Source organism: Bombina bombina, chromosome 2 (assembly GCF_027579735.1).
Source record: "Bombina bombina isolate aBomBom1 chromosome 2, aBomBom1.pri, whole genome shotgun sequence".
Classification (NCBI taxonomy): domain Eukaryota; kingdom Metazoa; phylum Chordata; class Amphibia; order Anura; family Bombinatoridae; genus Bombina; species Bombina bombina.
This window is the reverse complement of record NC_069500.1, coordinates 460,574,547-460,595,338: the sequence shown is the minus strand read 5'-3', so window position 1 is coordinate 460,595,338 and position 20,792 is coordinate 460,574,547. Positions and strand designations below refer to the sequence as shown.

At 37.0% G+C, this 20,792-nt stretch overlaps 1 protein-coding gene across 1 annotated transcript in view; it reads right to left on the bottom strand.

The window, feature by feature from the left end:
- Positions 1 to 20,792, bottom strand: part of HPS4 (HPS4 biogenesis of lysosomal organelles complex 3 subunit 2) — a 75,559-nt gene that overhangs the window by 52,766 nt on the left and 2,001 nt on the right. Inside the window, exons 2-9 of the mRNA XM_053702087.1 lie at positions 19,265 to 19,449; positions 16,925 to 17,015; positions 15,368 to 15,511; positions 13,183 to 13,290; positions 8,806 to 8,922; positions 8,089 to 8,183; positions 7,649 to 7,721; positions 364 to 385 (exon numbers count right to left, since the gene is read on the bottom strand). Of these exons, the coding sequence (XP_053558062.1) occupies positions 364 to 385; positions 7,649 to 7,721; positions 8,089 to 8,183; positions 8,806 to 8,922; positions 13,183 to 13,290; positions 15,368 to 15,511; positions 16,925 to 17,015; positions 19,265 to 19,305 (691 nt within the window). The 5' untranslated portion in view covers positions 19,306 to 19,449. The remainder of the gene's footprint in view (positions 1 to 363; positions 386 to 7,648; positions 7,722 to 8,088; positions 8,184 to 8,805; positions 8,923 to 13,182; positions 13,291 to 15,367; positions 15,512 to 16,924; positions 17,016 to 19,264; positions 19,450 to 20,792) is intronic.

Genomic DNA, 20,792 nt, shown 5'->3' with positions numbered 1-20,792 from the left:
ACATTCCAGATCTGATTTTAAAAAGGGGAAAGAGTTTACCATCAATTTAAGTAAACAGACAAAAAGGCTTTTCTGCATTACAGACTAGCCCACCAGTTTCATTCATACACAGGCCCATAAGTGTGTATAGTATCACATACGTAGCTAAAGTGATTTAACTGCTGTGTTTTGTGGATTAATGTAAGAAGATATGTTCTGGTGGTAAAAACTAAACATTCTTCCCAGCTTCAGGGTGGAGCAACAAATTGCCTATTACTTATGGAGACTACTGACGTGTGTGTCCCTTTTCCTCAGCTCTCCAAAATCCTAATGGTACTAAAAATGCTCTGTAGTGAAGCCACTGGTGCATATAGTATTTCTTACCATGACTGTAGGCTGTTTTTTGCTGGGGGGGAAAGAAAAAAAAAAGTTAAGAAAACAGGCAGTGTTTAGGCGGACTAACATCTTTCTAGCAATAAAGTTAGACTATAGAATTTTATAATAAATTTACAAAAACATGTCTCACTTAAAAACAATAAGAACAATATTGCAAGACAAATAACAGATACTCTTTTTTGTGATCTTCTCTTCACAGATTCATGGTTGTTGTTACTTTATTTGAGAGGAGCTGCCGTGACTACACAAGACTGATCTTATGGTCAAGTACTGGATTTAACTACACAGAAAGATTTAACTGGAAAATCTGGACTTGAGGTCTAATTTTCTATTATGGACTCAGATAAGATATATTATTCTTATTTACCTTGTACTATTGTTCAAAACGGTTAATATATATTATAGTATATCATATGATCAGATACACTGTTTGATATAGATCTATTATATAGATCATATAGATAACATTGTTATAGAGCCAGACAAACAATACCAGGCTGCTACAGGCAGGGAGTTCCGGCACAATCCATATGCAGAGGCGGATCCAGGCAGCTAACAGGTAACAGGGGTGCTAAGCTGTGTAAAAACGGCCGGTGTAGCCGAAAAACATAATTTATGTAAGAACTTACCTGATAAATTCATTTCTTTCATATTAGCAAGAGTCCATGAGCTAGTGACGTATGGGATATACATTCCTACCAGGAGGGGCAAAGTTTCCCAAACCTCAAAATGCCTATAAATACACCCCTCACCACACCCACAAATCAGTTTAACGAATAGCCAAGAAGTGGGGTGATAAGAAAAAAGTGCGAAAGCATAAAAAACAAGGAATTGGAATAATTGTGCTTTATACAAAAAAATCATAACCACCACAAAAAAGGGTGGGCCTCATGGACTCTTGCTAATATGAAAGAAATTAATTTATCAGGCAAGTTCTTACATAAATTATGTTTTCTTTCATGTAATTAGCAAGAGTCCATGAGCTAGTGACGTATGGGATAATGACTAGCCAAGATGTGGATCTTCCACGCAAGAGTCACTAGAGAGGGAGGGATAAAATAAAGACAGCCAATTCCGCTGAAAAATAATCCACACCCAAAATAAAGTTTAAATCTTATAATGAAGAAAACTGAAATTATAAGCAGAAGAATCAAACTGAAACAGCTGCCTGAAGTATTTTTCTACCAAAAACTGCTTCAGAAGAAGAATACACATCAAAATGGTAGAATGTAGTAAAAGTATGCAAAGAAGACCAAGTTGCTGCTTTGCAAATCTGATCAATCGAAGCTTCATTCCTAAACGCCCGGGAAGTAGAAACTGACCTAGTAGAATGAGCTGTAATCCTTTGAGGCAGAGATTTACCCGACTCGACATAAGCATGATGAATTAAAGATTTCAACCAAGATGCCAAAGAAATGGCAGAGGCCTTCTGACCTTTCCTAGAACCGGAAAAGATAACAAATAGACTAGAAGTCTTTCGGAAATTCTTAGTAGCTTCAACATAATATTTCAAAGCTCTAACTACATCCAAAGAATGCAATGATCTCTCCTTAGAATTCTTAGGATTAGGACATAATGAAGGAACCACAATTTCTCTACTAATGTTGTTAGAATTCACAACCTTAGATAAAAATTTAAAAGAAGTTCGCAACACCGCCTTATCCTGATGGAAAATCAGAAAAGGAGATTCACAAGAAAGAGCAGATAATTCAGAAACTCTTCTAGCAGAAGAGATGGCCAAAAGAAAACAAAACTTTCCAAGAAAGTAATTTAATGTCCAGTGAATGCATAGGTTCAAACGGAAGAGCTTGAAGAGCCGCCAGAACCAAATTCAAACTCCAAGGAGGAGAAATTGACTTAACAGGTTTTATACGAACCAAAGCTTGTACAAAACAATGAATATCAGGAAGAATAGTAATCCTTCTGTGAAAAAGAACAGAAAGAGCAGAGATTTGTCCTTTCAAGGAACTTGCAGACAAACCTTTATCCAAACCATCCTGAAGAAACTGAAAAATTCTCGGAATTCTAAAAGAATGCCAGGAAAAATGATGAGAAAGACACCAAGAAATGTAAGTCTTCCAGACTCGATAATATATCTTCCTAGATACAGATCTACGAGCCTGTAACATAGTATTAATCACAGAGTCAGACAAACCTCTTTGACTAAGAATCAAGCGTTCAATCTCCATACCTTTAAATTTAAGGATTTGAGATCCTGATGGTAAAAAAGGACCTTGTGACAGAAGGACTGGTCTTAACGGAAGAGTCCACGGTTGGCAAGAAGCCATGCGGACAAGATCCGTATACCAAAACCTGTGAGACCATGCTGGAGCCACCAGCAGAAAAAACGAGCATTCCTTCAGAATCTTGGAGATTACTCTTGGAAGAAGAACTAGAGACGGAAAGATATAGGCAGGATGATACTTCCAAGGAAGTGACAATGCATCCACTGCTTCCGCCTGAGGATCCCTGGATCTGGACAGATACCTGGGAAGTTTCTTGTTTAGATGAGAAGCCATCAGATCTATTTCTGGAAGTCCCCACATTTGAACAATCTGAAGAAACACCTCTGGGTGAAGAGACCATTCGCCCGGATGTAACGTTTGGAGACTGAGATAATCCGCTTTCCAATTGTCAATACCTGGGATATGAACCGCAGAGATTAGACAGGAGCTGGATTCCGCCCATACCAGTATTCGAGATACTTCTTTCATAGCCAGAGGACTGCGAGTCCCTCCTTGATGATTGACATATGCCACAGTTGTGACATTGTCTGTCTGAAAACAAATGAACGATTCTCTCTTTAGAAGAGGCCATGACTGAAGAGCTTCTGAAAATTGCACGGAGTTCCAAAATATTGATTGGTAATCTCACCTCCTGAGATTTCCCAAACCCCTTGTGCTGTCAGAAACCCCCATACAGCTCCCCAACCTGTCAGACTTGCACCTGTTGAGATCACAGTCCAGGTTGGAAGAAAAAAAGAAGCCCCCTGAACTAAACGATGGTGGTCTGTACCACGTCAGAGGGTGTCAAACAATCAGTTTTAAAGATATTAAATGAGATATCTTTGTATAATCCCGGCACCACTGGTTCAGCATACAGAGCTGAAGAGGTTGCATGTGAAAATGAGCAAAGGGGAACACGTCCAATGCAGCAGTCATAAGAACCTAGAATTTCCATGCATAAGGCTACCGAAGGGAATGATTGAGACTGAAGGTTTCGATAAGCTGAAACCAATTTCAGACGCCTCCTGACCAACAGAGACAGAGTCATGGACACTGAATCTATCCGGAAATCTAAAAAAGGTTACTCTTGTCTGAGGAATCAACAAACTGATTGGTTAATTGATCCTCCAACCATGTTCTTGAAGAAACAACACTCATAAAAAGCTGGAAAGGATCTTTCCATTGAAAATGAGCAAAGGGAATTGAATCCAATGCTGTTAAAACTTCTATGCATATATAGCAACTGAAGGAAATAATAGAGACTAAAAGGTACCGACAGACGGAACCCAATACAAATTGTCCCTTGTCTGATAGAGACAAAGATAGTGACATAAACCATCTGGAAACCTAAAAAAAAAAAAGGTGACCCTTGCGTGAGGAATTAAGAGCTTTTGAAAAAAGATCCTCTAACTATGTCCTGAAGAGCAAGTGAAACATATGAGAATCCGCATCCTCAGGAAATAATCTGAATGAAAACAGAAAAATGAAGAATACGCATTTATTGTATCTAAAGAAAACAAATAATGCTATCAATGACCACAAAAAGGCAAAATAGTTTGAATAAAACTCCAAAACCCAGTTCCTAGAAACGGAACTGGAATAAAAACCCCAGAAGATTCCAGGTCTGAGCAGCGCTTGAACCCCATGGGTACCCAGCCATGCCTCAACAGTATCCAAAATATATAGGACAGAAACACACTGAAAGAAAGTGTTAGCCTTACTGGAATAAAATCAAAGAAATTTGGACAAAATAGAACCAAATAAATTTCAAAGAAGTCTTAACCTGCCCCTTACCAGCCAAGCTGGAATACGGCATGTGCATCGCAACATTAGGGAGCTAATTTCGAACCCCAATTAAAAACATGTTACTTGGGAAAGAACTCAGGATTCGTTCCTTAATAAGAACAACCAAACTAGTATAAGCTTAAAGTTTTAGTCTTAGAACTCAATCTTGAAGCCCATAGTAACAGTTTAAGAATTGAATCCAATTATAATTGATTATCTTAGAACAAAAGAAATATGGATTTTATTTTATTTATTTTTTTAAAAATCACAGAATTCTTCTAGCTAAAATAGCTAAAGACATAGATTAACCCTCATTTGCGAATATATTCAATAAAATGAAGACACAAATGAAATCATTAGCATGATAGTCCAGTTTAAAGGACCAGTCAAAACAGAGGACTTGCAAAATGCAAAACAACAAGACAAATGCAACGGCACCTAGTCTAGTAAATGTTGTCCCTTAACAATGCTAAAATAAATCATGATCTGATACTTGATCTTAAACAGAAAAAATGAAGCAATTGCAATATCACAGGACCAAGAAAAGTACCTGAAACTAAATAATTTTCCAAAAATAAGATACATCTATATAAAGGAAAATAAATACTATTTTGCTATAAAAACAATAGCATAATTAGTAGGAGTAGAGATAGCTCCAATAAATTGGAGAACCCTCCAAATTGAATTTAACTGCTGACAAAGAATATAGTTTAAAAATAAAAGACAATTCTCAGCCTATTCCATTCCCTAGTATGGGGAATTGGAAAGAAAACCTCTGAAATCACAGAAGAAAAAATAAAAAGGCAGAAATAGTGTCAGCTAGTCTTAAAGAACTAGTTACCTTAATATCCAAAATAATCAACACCTCTTCAACAAAGAACAAATGTACTTTAATAATAAAAAAATATATATATATAAAAAAGTAGATTTGTTAGTGTCAATATCTGATGAAGAGAATTTCTGAAAGAGAAAAAAACATCATCAGAGAAGGATAAATCAGTATGTTGTTGGTCATTTGAAACTTCAATAATTAAAAAAAGAAGTGAAAAAGACCTAAAAATCGTATTAGAAGGCACGAAGTCAGACATAGCCTTAATCAGAAAAAATATTTCTTATAAATCTTCTAAACATTTCTTGCACTTAAGAATGGAAATGTATAAAGCATAAATACTAATGGAATCTGCATGTAAAAGTATATCATAATAACTTATTACAAACCATAGCTAGAGATAAACATTTATAACATTTAAAATAAATGAACTTAGCTTTGGTAGAACTGAAACTCAGTTAAGCATTTTTCCAGAAGTGGCTTCTGACTCAGGGACAAACGGAGACATCTTGCAATATGTAATAGAAAAAACAACATATAAAACAAAATTGATCAAATTCCTTAAATGACAGTTTCAGGAATGGGAAAAAAATACCAGTGAACAAGCTTCTAGCAACCAGAAGCAATAAATAATGAGACAAATAATGTGGAGACAATAGTGACGCCCATATTTTTTAGCCCCAAAAAAGACGCCCACATTATTTGGCGCCTAAATGCTTTTGGCGCCAAAAATGACGCCACATCCGGAACGCCGACACTTTTGGCGCAAAAAAACGTCAAAAAAATGACGCAACTTCCGGCGACACGTATGACGCCGGAAACAGAAAAAAAAAATTTGCGCCAAAAAAGTCCGCGCCAAGAATGACGCAATAAAATGAAGCATTTTCAGCCCCCGCGAGACTAATAGCCCACAGGGAAAAAGTCAAATTTTAAGGTAAGAAAAAAATTGATTAATTCATATGCATTATCCCAAATATGAAACTGACTGTCTGAAATAAGGAATGTTGAACATTCTGAGTCAAGGCAAATAAATGTTTGAACACATATACTTAGAACTTTATATAAAAGTGCCCAACCATAGCTTAGAGTGTCACAGAAAATAAGACTTACTTACCCCAGGACACTCATCTACATGTAGTAGAAAGCCAAACCAGTACTGAAACGAGAATCAGTAGAGGTAATGGTATATATAAGAGTATATCGTCCATCTGAAAAGGGAGGTAAGAGATGAATCTCTACGACCGATAACAGAGAACCTATGAAATAGACCCCGTAGAAGGAGATCATTGAATTCAAATAGGCAATACTCTCTTCACATCCCTCTGACATTCACTGCACGCTGAGAGGAAAACCGGGCTCCAACCTGCTGCGGAGCACATAGCAACGTAGAATCTAGCACAAACTTACTTCACTACCTCCATAGGAGGCAAAGTTTGTAAAACTGATTTGTGGGTGTGGTGAGGGGTGTATTTATAGGAATTTTGAGGTTTGGGAAACTTTGCCCCTCCTGGTAGGAATGTATATCCCATACGTCACTAGCTCATGGACTCTTGCTAATTACATGAAAGAAATATAGATTCAAAAAGCATATACAGCAGCACTGAGGCAAAGGAGTAGCAGGGCAATCCAATAGTTAAAAAATATAACTTTTATTTAAACATGTGTTAAAAGAATAAGAGAGTTTGGAGCTGTGTATTCTTTTAACACGTTTAAATAAAAGTTATATTTTTTAACTATTGGATTGCCCTGCTACTCCTTTGCCTCAGTGCTGCTGTATATGCTTTTTGAATTGTTATAGAGCCCCCTAGAGTTGGTTTCAGTTTATAGAAAAAAAGTAATAACCTTTATTAGAAGTGTTTTTGCAAATGATGAAATGTGGAAAATGTCCACAACTTGCCTTATGGGATAATAGTAAAATCAGCATATAACTGTGTCCTAAAAAAAAGCTGTTATTTTTTTTGCATTAGTGAACACTTACTCTAGTACAGATATGGTAAATGATTCTATTTATTTCTCAAATAACCAAGCCTTCAACTGATATTTATGAAGCGGTGTTCCCCTAACCCAGTGTTTCCCAACTCCAGTCCTCAGGACCCTTAACAGGCCACATTTTCATTATATCTTAACTAGAGCACAGGTGAACTGATCAGCTGATGGGTGAACTGATTACTTCACCTGTGCTCTAGTTAAGATATAATGAAAATGTGGCCTGTTAAGGGTCCTGAGGACTGGGTTTGGGAAACACTGCCCTAAACAAATGCACCCACAATTTGCAATGAAATGCAGACAGGTTCACAACATGTGAACCTCGTCTGTAAATGAATAAATCTCACCCATAAAAGGTTTGTGATTTGACAATTGGTAGCATATTGCTGCCAGAATTTAAATTCCTTAGTGGTAGATCCACCATCTGTAAGGTTTATAATAAACTCACCTCTTGATCAAGAATTATCCTCTGAATTAGAACTTTGGATGTTAGTGGAGGAGGAATCTGGGTACTTACTATCCTAGAGATTAAAACAAAATATATAATAAATAAATAGCAAGGCAAAACCTGTTTGAAGACTAAATTGTGTTACTGGTTTTAACAAGGAGTAGGGAGGCAAACTTTGATATGCAAATAAGCCTTTTAACCCAAATAAAAACCAACAATACACCATACAAAAATGTAATGGAGGCAAAATAATAACTGTGTCAAATCAGTAATAAATCTGCATTGCTATGGGAATATGGTTCCATAAACTAACGCTTTCAGACTGAAAAGCCATTAATATTAGAGGATCCTGCAAATGGTATTTTTGTTTAGATCCACAGAAGTGGGGAAATAATTTAAACTGCATAATAAGCTAAGTAAGACGATATCTGTTAATATACCTGTTTTTATACAGTATGCAGCCAGCGAGTACATGGGGAAAGCGTTGACATGTCTGGAGAATGAGTGCTGCCTTCAATAGGAGGAGCGGCTCCACCTGCACAGATATAGATAGTCATACAAGTAATTCAAGTTCCTGCATTCAAGCCTAGACATCATATTTCTAAATTAGTACTAACAAGACTATTTTTGTATAGGACATCTTAAGCCTGCTTTCTGAAATTTCACATTTTAAACACATCTTCAAGAATTTTAGAACATGAATTCTAACATTTTTCTTTCATGGTTCAGATATATTATCTAATTTGAAACATTATCTTACTATAATTTGTTGAAAAAGCAGTAATGCACTACTGGGAGCAAACTGAATGTAATGGTTGACCAATAAAATGATGCATGTGCAGCTACCATTAGACAGCTCCTGAGCCTACCTAGTTATATTTTTCAACAAAGTATGCCAAGAGAACAAAAGAAATTAGATAAAAGAAGAATATTGGAACGTTGTTTAAAATCACATGCTAGGTCTGAATCAAAAAAAAAAGAGAAAATTTGAGTTTCATGCCAATTTTGCACTGCAGCACAACTACTAGTTCTTGAAAAATAAAACATTGTTGCACTATAATATTTGTAAACATTTTGTACCAAAATAACTGCATTACAATACAGCTTCTGAATTAAGCACCTTACAATAATTTTATTAAATGGATATTTAGTCTTACCTTTGTTTTGTCTAGATGGCGCAGGGAGTTGAAGATTCTGTGCAGATCTTTGGTATTTTTCTGGATGTGCTCAATGTAAATATCCCATTCCCAATCCAGCTCAGCTCGAGGACGTTCCTAGAATGCAATGGATTATAAACAGATCTAATCCTCAACAACTTTAAAATGTATTTCCTAGTGTTCTCCCTGTAATCCACTTTATAGTCTCAGTCTAACCCCTGCCACATACTTGGCGACTTTGCATGCCTTAATTTCTCACATTTATCACTTTCACATAAACAATACTCCAGAATTCTCACTTGAATCCAGGGGCTGGTGGCCTATTGTGACCATATGTGCCAGCCTTATCTTTTTATGTATAAAGTTTGAAAATAAAGCACAAATACTTATATAATAATGATGATGATGACCAAACATCAGTTTGGACTCCTAACTCTGCAGCTATTTTTATGCTAGTCACAGATCCACATCAGATCAGAGCCATAGCCCTAGAGCCATATAAGACCTCAAGTCTTAGTCACCTGGCTCTAAAATTCATCTGTCAGCCACTAAACTTAATCCCCCCCTAAAACTTCCTGATGAAGTCTGTTGCTTTGGGTTCTCTATCATGTAGTGCACTGTTCATGTGAGGGGCGGGGGGGGAGTGAAAAGGAGGGTAAGACCAGCATGGCTACCTTCCTTAAATGGCAGAAATGGGACAAGGGAGGAACCAAAGGCCATGTTAGTACTCAAGTAATGTTAAAAATGATTTAGAGTGCTGCATGTGATATCAGTTGTTTATCCCTGCTCTAATTTCACAGAACCTCTAACTTTCCCACTTAGCTCACATCTAAACTATTGTAAGCCCATCAATGCAATGTACCATGTAACATGTAACATTCATAACCTTATCCTTGACCTACAAAGCCATTAATAGTAGCTACTACAGCGTAATCATAGTCTCCCTTCCAGTACTACAAGCTACTACAGCGTAATCAGTCTCCCTTCCAGTACTACTAGCAACTGCAGCGTAATCACAGTCTCCCTTCCAGTACTACTAGCTACTCCAGCGTAATCACAGTCTCACTTCCCTTACTACTAGCCACTCCAGCGTCATCACAGTCTCCCTTCACTTACTACTAGCTACTCCAGAATTATCAGTCTCGCTTCCCTTACTAATAGCTACTCCAGCATCATCACAGCCTCCCTTCACTTACTACTAGCTACTCCAGCGTCACTGTCTCCCTTCACTTACTACAAGCTACTCCTGCGTCATCACAGTCTTCCTTCCCTTAATACTAGTTACTCCAGCATTATTAGTCTCATTTCCTTTAATACTAGCTACTCCAGCGCTATCCCTGCCTCCTTTCCCTTAACACTAGCTACTCCAGCGTCACAGTCTCCCTTCACTTACTACTAGCTAATCCAGCGTCATCACAGTCTCCCTTCCCACTAGCTACTCCAGCATTATCAGTGTCTCATTTCCCTTAATACTAGCTACTCCAGCATTATCAGTGTCTCATTTCCCTTAATACTAGCTACTCCAGCATTATCAGTCTCCCTTCCCTTACTACTAGCTAATCCAGCGTCATCACAGTCTCCCTTCCCTTACAACTAGCTACTCCAGCATTATCACAGTCTTCCTTCCCTTACTACTAGCTACTCCAGCATTATCAGTGTCTCATTTCCCTTAATACTAGCTACTCCAGCATTATCAGTCTCCCTTCCCTTACTACTAGCTAATCCAGCGTCATCACAGTCTCCCTTCCCTTACAACTAGCTACTCCAGCATTATCACAGTCTTCCTTCCCTTACTACTAGCTACTCCAGCATTATCCCAGTCTCATTTCCCTTAATACTAGCTACTCCAGCATTACCAGTCTTCCTTCCCTTACTACTAGCTACTCCAGCATTATCCCAGTCTCATTTCCCTTAATACTAGCTACTCCAGCATTACCAGTCTTCCTTCCCTTACTACTAGCTACTCCAGCATTATCACAGTCTCATTTCCCTTAATACTAGCTACTCCAGCGTCATCACAGTCTCATTTCCCTTAATACTAGCTACTCCAGCGTCATCACAGTCTCATTTCCCTTAATACTAGCTACTCCAGCGTCATCACAGTCTCCCTTCCCTTACTACTAGCTACTCCAGAATTATCAGTCTCATTTATCTTAATACTAGCAAATCCAGCATCAGTCTCCCTTCCCTTACTACTAGCTACACAAGCATTATCAGTCTGCCTTCCCTTAATAGTAGCTACTCCAGCGTCATCACAGTCTCCCCTTCCCTTACTACTATTTACTCCAGCGTCATCAGTTTCCCTTCCCTTACTACTAGCTACTCTAGCGTCATCAGTCTCCCTTCACTTACTACTAGCTACTCCAGCATCATCACAGTCTCCCTTCCCTTAATACTAGCTACTCCAGCATTATTAGTCTCATTTCCCTTAATACTAGCTACTCCAGCGCTATCCCAATCTCCTTTCCCTTAAAGGGACACAGAACCCAATTTTTTCTTTAGTGATTCAGATAGAGCAGGCAATTTTAAGCAACTTTCTAAGTTACTCCTATTATCAATTCTTCTTCGTTCTCTTTCTATCTTTATTTTAAAACAAAAAAAAGGTATCTAAGCTATTTTTGGTTCAGACTCTGGACAGCACTTTTTTAAATTGCTGGATGAATTTATCCACCAATCAGCAAGAACAACCCAGGTTGTTCACCAAAATTGGGCCGGCATCTAAACTTACATTCTTCCAATTCAAATAAAGATACCAAGAGAATGAAGAAAATTTGATAATAGGAGCAAATTAGAAAAGTTACTTAAAATTGCATGCTCTGAATCTCAAAAGAAAAAAATTGGGTTCAGTGTCCCTTTAATACTAGCTACTCCAGTGTCATCAGTCTCCCTTCCCTTAATACTAGCTACTCCAGCGTAATCACAGTCTCCCTTCACTTACTACTAGCTACTCCAGCGTCATCACAGTCTCCTTTCTCTTACTACTAGCTACTCAAGCATTATCAGTCTGCCTTCCCTTAATAGTAGCTACTCCAGCGTCATCACAGTCTCCCTTCCCTTACTACTAGTTACTCCAGCATTATCACAGTCTCCCTTCCCTTACTACTAGCTACTCCAGCGTCATAATTCTCCCTTCCCTTACTACTAGTTACTCCAGCATCATCACAGTCTTCCTTCCCTTACTACTAGCTACTCCAGCATTATCACAGTCTCCCTTCCCTTACTATTAGTTAATCCAGCGTCATCACAGTCTCCTTTCTCTTACTACTAGTTACTCAAGCATTATCAGTCTGCCTTCCCTTAATAATAGCTACTCCAGCGTCAGTCTCCCTTCCCTTACTACTAGTTACTCCAGCATTATCACAGTCTCCCTTCCCACTAGCTACTCCAGGGTCATAAGTCTACCTTCCCTTACTACTAGTTACTTCAGCGTCATCACAGTCTCCCTTCCCTTACTACTAGTTACTCCAGCGTCATCAGTCTCCCTTCACTTACTACTAGCTATTCCAGCATCATCAGTCTAACTTCCCTTACTACTAGCTACTCCAGCATTATCACAGTCACTCCAGCGTCATAAGTCTACCTTCCTTAATACTAGCTACTCCAGCGTCACCACAGTCTCCCTTTACTTACTACTAGCTACTCCAGCGTCATCACAGTCTCCCTTCACTTACTACTAGCTACTCCAGCATTATCACAGTCTCCCTTACTACTAGCTACTCCAGCGTCATAAGTCTACCTTCCTTAATACTAGCTACTCCAGCGTCATTACAGTCTCCCTTCCCTTATTACTAGCTACTCCAGCGTTATCACATTTTCCCTTCCCTTAATCTATGTATTTCATTACCTCACCTCATTCTTATATTCATGCTTATATGATACATTAACTTGAGGAAATTTAGTACACTTATCTAGCAGACTTGGCCACAACTTTCACACCTTAAAAGCTGTTTGGTAAAATCATGTTTATTCATAGATTCCAGTAACCTACAATCTTAATTCTGCTCCCAACTCTTATCCAAAACATCAATGGTAAAGTTTCTAAATGCTAAAAACGGTATCGCACCAACAATCATTTTACTTTAGTTTATAGTGGTTTTGTCAAACCCCTATGCAGCCACTGTACCCTTAGCCATGATGCTGATGTTTTGTTAATAAATATGAATACAAAATATCCAAAACCTATATTATGCATGCTGTATATTCTCTAAGACAACCGTCCCACATCTAAATGATATTACATTTATAGGTGACCTAACCTGGGCTCATATTGTGCAGAGAAGCATGTGCAGTTGCTACATAGAAAACATGGGTAAAGTAGGCATTCATTTACTGCAGGTGTACAAAAAGAAGTGACAGTATAGAAATGTTCAGTAGTACCCTGTAAGACAGTCTTATAGATCCATTATAAAAACAGAACAGTCCAATCAGCTCCTCCAAAATCTGCTTGCAGCTGCAATCAGCAACATCCACTGAACACCCAAGAGCCTTTAATGATAAAAAATATAAATTAATATGAAAAATATTATATAAACATAACTGAAAAGAGATGCTTGGGCTCACACAAATAACTATTCTTTAATACATAATTATAACAGGGGGGTTAAAATGTTCTAAGAAAACAAGAATGTTGAAAGTACAACGATTTAATCACAATATATTTTGACAGAGCAGCATGGCTTCCATTGCCTCAGCAGCTCACAGACAACAGCAGCTTGTTTTAAGGTCTATAAACATGAAAAGATCTAGAGGGAAAGCATAAATTGACACACCTAACCATTGGGGAGAAACCATACAGAATATAAAATGGATATTTTTGTCAGCAGTGGAGAAACAAACGAGGTTACTTTTTATAGGATTTCTAACTGATTGTAGATGTATACATAAACTATTTCTCACAGCATCTTATAGTACAGCAAAAAATCCCCCTGTTCTGTTATTTGTAGCTATGTATTTGCTAATGACTAATAAAGCTCCCCAGAGCAATAACACGATAAGAGACTATGAGCCATGTCCTTTGAGGGTTGATGAATGCCATGTTTCATTCCATGTATAATCCAAGAAAATGTCCAATAACTTTAATGTCAAAGAGAAATGTGTATCTAAAAGATAAAAGCTAAATAAAGGAAGCAGATATGGTTATCAGCATTAGAAAAAAATCCTGTACCTCATCTGTAACTGTAGTATCTAACGCGTAGCAATAAAACATTGTTTTTAACACTTCACCTTGAGGTGTCTGTATCATCTTTTTTCCTTGGAAGGGTCTCAGCTACCGCATTTTCCAATCTGGGAATGTTCCAGTGTTCGTAAAAAGTCTACCAATAGATGTCCGGACTGACTACGATTTACTGTTCTAGTTTCTCCTTGATACTTTGGAAGTATCCAGTAAGCTGACAACTGTGAGCTTCAGCCTGCCTGTTTGCACTCCGCCAACCCCGGTGCCATCAAAAATTGTGAGTTTTATTTAATTGTATATTATCTACATTCTACACGGAGTTCACTATGAGGCACCCCCCTTTGCACACTTCACATGTGAATCACCTGCACTATGGCAATCTCACAGAAATTCCATCACGGACACTAATCATACGAACTATCATAACTATTATTATAAATGTAATAGGATTTATATCGGATGATTTTTGTTTTTATTTAACACGGATTTTTCTATTTTATATATGCAAAAAGTTCTTTATCACTTAGTTAAATTTTTATGAGAAATATCTATACAATAGGATTCAAATAATTCACTCTCAGAGTTAATAATTGTCTTTCACTATATTGTGTGCCACCTCTAATCTGGTTGTTTGCTACTTATGTGTTGAAAATTATTATATTACTATAAAGAGAACCAATCACAAACCTCTCAGGACCCCCACTGGGAGGCTGACTTTCAGCTGCTGCCTCTTGTTTCTACAGCAGATACTGCAGTATTGCAATTTTCAGTAAAGGTGGTAGTTTAAAAAGGGCAAAAACAGTTATGACAAAATGAAGGTAAAGGAGCTACCTGTAAACAATTGAATACACTTCAGCAGGGGGGGGGGGGGGAAATGGATCATCTGTAACAAATTAAAGGGGATACAAATTTACAGTACAATATCCCTTTGTGTTAAAGCAGCTTAGAATGATTAGAATGATTTTGAAACTAACAAGAAGTGCATATTTGTGCATAACTAATGCTTAGGACATAGATCTTGCTGGTAAAAAAAAACGACAACTCGCATAGTGTTACTGATAGAATATTACATGGCCCTAAAAAATACATTATTTCCAGAACATAGCAAAAACAACAACGCACATTAAACATTTTAAAATGCTTTCTTTTCTCTTTAATAAGCAACAGATTTGCAGTATTGGCCTAGAGGCTACAGGGAGGAGTGAGGAAGAACACAATTTCACAGCTATTTTATTTGTAGCACTAACGATATGCGTTTGTCATAACTAAATAAGCCATTTAACTTAAAGATGTTGCTGAAACCAGTCACAGAAGAACAGAATCTACAGCTGTGTAGTTAAATATAGTCTTCCTTACTATGCTGGAGATCACAAGTTGAATACAACTCACCCACAAATAGTCCCCTTGCACCTTGATGGCAAACTTTAGTTTCCGCAGTCGGATAAGGTTTGAAGGAGACCCGGCAATCTCAGTCATGCAACGTACAACCCCTGCAATCTGACCACAGAGTAACTCCTGCTGGTCAACGATGGTCTAGAAAACATTAAGGAAATGGATATGTGCTAAACAAACAAGAGCTGAAAGAATTATACAATGTCATATAAAGTATAGAGCAGTTTATCAGTGCGATACTCTGATAAACTGGAACCTGTCTCTGCTCATCAGCAGAATGCAAATTAGATAGTTATCTGCCATAGGTCAGTGTGTTGCTTTTGTATTTGAATGGAAATAAGGAATTAGGCATGTGCAAATCCAGATGTGTGAACCTTAGTGTGTTGCACTTTCACAAGAAGAAATCCGGCTCCGAAAAAAGCCGAATGCCGCGAGTGGCCGCCTTCTTCTGCATTGGGATACTAACTAAATACACGAATGCACATGTATAAAAAACAATCTAGTTATTTAACACACATACAACACATCACAAAAAAAAAAAAAAAAAAAAAAAAAAAAAAAACTTTGTTCTCTTTGTGTCCTTTGTTGAAAAGTTGGGTTGTATCGGTATCGGTACCGATACCAAGTATTTGCATGAGTACTTGTACTCGTGCAAATGCACCGATACCTCTACTTCCTACCCATATGCTATCTTGTGGCGTTTTTTCAAACTGCATGTTCCCATTTCATTTTAAACTGGTGTGGAGACTAAACTAAAAATGGTTTACTACTGTTCTGCCGATACAAATTGCTGTTATTTGTATTATTGTAGGAAATATCACTGTACCTCGTTCAGATAAACCCTGAAGTACTGGGCAGTTAATAAACAGATTTCCAGCTCTAGCTAAAATGGCCCAAAAATATCTTTAAGCCCCATGCAGTAGTGTGGAAAGTGAAAGACTGTTCAACTTAGAGTCGAACCTCCATACAAATGTCAGATTGATGTTATATAACAGCCCTACAACCTAATTGCATCACCGCTTTAAATGTAATATTTTATTGTAATATTTTTTATTTATAAACATGTTCAGTGAACTTTGTGACAAATAAAACTGTTTTATTATTTCATAATGTCTTTTAAATTACAGTCCTTTATAATTATAAAGAAGGAATCTTAAATAATTAGTCTGTATTGTGCTTGGTAAACTGTCACATGACATTAAAAAAAAGTATCGGTAATTGGTATCGGCGAGTATTTGAAAACAAGTATCGGTACTTGTACTCGGTCATAAAAAAATTGTATCGGTGCAACCCTATTAAAAAGCATGCCTACGTAGGCTCAGGAGCAACAATGCACTACTGGGAGCTAGCTGCCAATTGGTGGATGCACATATATGCCTCTTGTTGTTTCTTCACCTAATGTGTTCAGCTAGTTCCCAGTACTGCATCGTTGCTCCTTCAAGAAAGGAGGTTGTTTAAAAGTTGTATGCTCTGTCTGAAAAATAAGAACATTTTGGATTTCATAGCCCTTAAATGTCCTTTTAGTATGAAAAAATACATTTAAGAAGGTTTTACCTGTTGAGGATAGAAGTAATTAATGCCATCTCTAGTTGGGTCAGATTCCTCCCTCACCTTTGAACCATCATATAGGAAAAAGTAATTCAACCTGCAAAAAATAAAATAAAAAAATAAAGGCATTGGCAGTTTTAGAAAAGGTTGTGAAGCCAAAAAGGCTCATATACACATCTAAATCTGTATTGCTCTGATGTCCATGGGGACATACCCCTTAAAATGCCTTGTATCTCCTTTCCAGTTTGAGACAGATAAGTAAAAAAAAACTACACTCATCAAGCAATAATTGTAGTATCCAGTCTCTGACATCTGAATTAACTGCAACCTCTATAAAATGTATAGGAATCAGTTCTGAACCAGATATACACTACTAATACCGAGCTAAACACAGCCACTGAGCCAATCATGAGCAGTATATGGCGAGAGAGAGAGAGCGAGAGAAAGAAAGAGAGAAAGAAAGAGAAAGAAAGAGAGAAAGAGAAAAAGAGAAAGAGTTTGTTTTATGCAAGGTAACGTAACTCATGGTGAAGTGCTTGTTTCAGACCCAGGGTGTGGCACATGACTTTCCATCTAATTCATAAGGAGTGAATTGCACAGATAATGATGTGTTCATGTTTTCCTGCCTCAGAAAGGGGCCTAAAAGCATCTGAACTACACATTGACACCTTTACGGGCTAATTAATATATCCACCTTATTTACTCAGTCTGGACTTCTCACAAATGAGCTGTTGCACTGAATTATCTAATGTATTTAAAAGGGGCTGCCATTTGAACAATCAGTTGTATTTGATACTGAAATTAGGTATGAAGTGTTAAAGGGACAGTAAAATAAAAAAATATGTCATGATTTAAATAGGGCATGTAATTTTAAACAACGTTCCAATTTACTTTTATTACCAATTTTGCTTTGTTCTCTTGGTATTCTTAGTTGAAAGCTAAATCTAGGAGGTTCATATGCTAATTTCTTAGGTCTTGAAGACTGCCTCTAATCTGAAAGCATTTTGACAGTTTTTCATCACTAGAGGGCGTTAGTTCATGTGTTACATATAGATAACAATGAGCTCAAGTACGTGAAGCTCCTAGGAATCAGCACTGATTGGCTAAAAATGCAAGTCTGTCAAAAGAACCTAAATAAAGGGGCAGTTTGCAGAGGCATAGATACAAGGTAATCACAGAGGTAAAATGTATATTATTATAACTGTGATGGTTATGCAAAATTGGGGAATGGGTAATAAAGATATCTACCTTTTTAAACAAAAAAAATCTGGTGTTTACTGTCCATTTAAACAGTGTAGTGCTTGTGTATAAATGTTTTAAAAATAATTTGTGCTTTTTACCTACACAAACAGTCTCTTAGCACTCTATTTGAAGCATTTTGTTGATAGACTATTTTCCTTTTTCTTTTCTGGATTCAGACCGATTTATTTAGATATCGTGTCAAATGAACATTACAATGCAAAAATGACATTCTTAATTAAAGCATGAAAATGTCTTAATTATTGACCCTAGCTTACAATATGGTTTGCCTCTGTAAACAAGTTAAACACATAGGATTAAAGGGACATTAAACCCAAATGTTTTATTTCACGATTCAGATAGAGAATACCATTTTAAACAACTTTCTAGTTTACTTCTATTATCTAATTTGCTTCATTCTCTTGATATTATTTCCTAAAAAGCATATCTAGATAGGCTCGGTGGCTACACATAGATGCCTCATATGATTGGCTCACCCGTGTACATTGCTATTTCTTTAACAAAGGATATCTAAATAATGAAGCAAATTAGATAATAGAAGTAAATTGGAATGTTGTTTAAAATTGTATTCTCGGTCTGAATTATGAAATTTTTTGGGGGGTTTAATGTCCCTTTAAGCCCTATTTAGGAACTGTAGACATTTTTGCATTACTGACCCTAGATTTCTGTATGTTTATGTTGCAACTCCTGAGAAGAACACAGCCAATAATTAGTGGCTACAGGTGACAGCCACCCCTGATTGGCTGAATATTGTGCTCTGCATGGGAGCTGCAAAGCTATCATCTCCCCAGTTGGGCTTTTTCTCATATATTAACCTATGGGTCAAAGCTAGACACAATAAAACAGAAAATATAATCTCTAACAAATTAAGAGTGTGCAATGTATGCATTAGAAATAACATTCTAGGTATTATTCTTGAGCCATAATTATGTTCTGCCAGAATACTTTAACACATATGTACTACACATTCTGTATAAATATTAGTTTCATTTGGTATTAGTACTGTGTATACAAGATCCTTTTTATACCCAAGTATGGAAAACACAACAGAAACCTGCTATTTGAGATATAATAAGAATGTCTCACCATGACGTTGGTCGCTGTTCGGCATTAACAGAAGATGCCATGGAATTAACAGGTTATCACTCTGGAAACATCACACCAAGATAATTGTACAATATGGAGCAATCTGAGTATTTAGAGGGGCCTCACACAAATAGCCTCATTTTCGCTCTAGTTCTAGAAGAAAATATCTGCTTCAGTTTCTTTTTCTGTAAATAAAGGGGGAAATCAACCAACAATAGCAAATAACATGTTTTAAATTAGATTTCTTACAATTGTATTCAAATGCTCTTAAAATAAAATATGCTGAAATTGTCACATATGGTAAAACAGAGCATTATTGTATTGTGGATATAGATTATCTCACTACACCTATGTACTTCAACAAGAAGTTGTATGTGTGTGTCACAGAGAGAAGCGAGCTCTCAGGAGCAAACAACCAGTGAAATAACTTGTTAGCTTGTTCTATAGTAATTTACCACCTGGGTGCAGCTTCTTTTTAGTCCAGTAATGCTTTTCACAGAGTAAAACTCTCCTGTAGTATATAAGTCTGATCCTACCTATAAAAAGGGACACTGCACCAAAAAAAAATATTTTGTGATTCAGATAGAGCATGCAATTTTAAGCAACTTTCTAATTTACTCCTATTATCAAATTTTCTTCGTTCCCTTGCTATCTATATTTGAAAAAGAAGGCATCTAGGCTTTTTTAGTTCAGTACTCTGGACAGCACTTTTTTATTGGTGGATGAATTTATCCACCAATCGGCAAGAACAACCCAGGTTGTTCACCAAAAAAGGGCCAGCATCAAAACTTACATTCTTGCATTTCAAATAAAGATACCAAGAGAATAAAGAAAATTTGATAATAGGAGTAAATTAGAAAGTTACTTAAAATGTCATGCTCTCTATCTGAATCACAAAAGAAAAACATTTGGGTTCAGTGTCCCTTTAAGGTCAATCCAGAGCCAACATACCAGGCAATTTGTCTATAAACAAGGAACACAGCAACCCCAGACGATCATTTTGGCCTTCATTGAGCCTCGTCAGTGAGGTGTAGCCATATTCCTCTAAGCACACTGGGTGCACCTTTTTTCTTAGGGAGACATAATACACAGAGAGAAGCACACTCTGGGGAACAAACAACAATCTCTCTCTCATTTAGAGGAGCTAATCTGGGCTTGCAGACTGAAGCATTCATAAAGTTAGTAGCAAGTACTCTTTTTTGTGTGGTTTATATCAGTTAAAGACAATTAGCGAAAGATATGTAGTAAAGTTAGCTTTGAGAAGTCAGCAGGGTGCCTTTTCATGTTCTGAGAAGTACAAAACTGCTCAATTTTCTGAGCTAAATTATATGAAGACAGAAAAAATATATTGCAACATTGTTTCACTATGCATAACTAAACAGTTTATATTAAAATTTCAAAGTATTTACTGTGCCTCTAAATGCTCTGTAGCTCTTTTCACCCTGCAGGTTAGTAATTGCTGTGGGCTGTATATTTTCCTGGATATGGCACATTGGTCATGCTACCAGTCAGCTATGGATTTATTTAT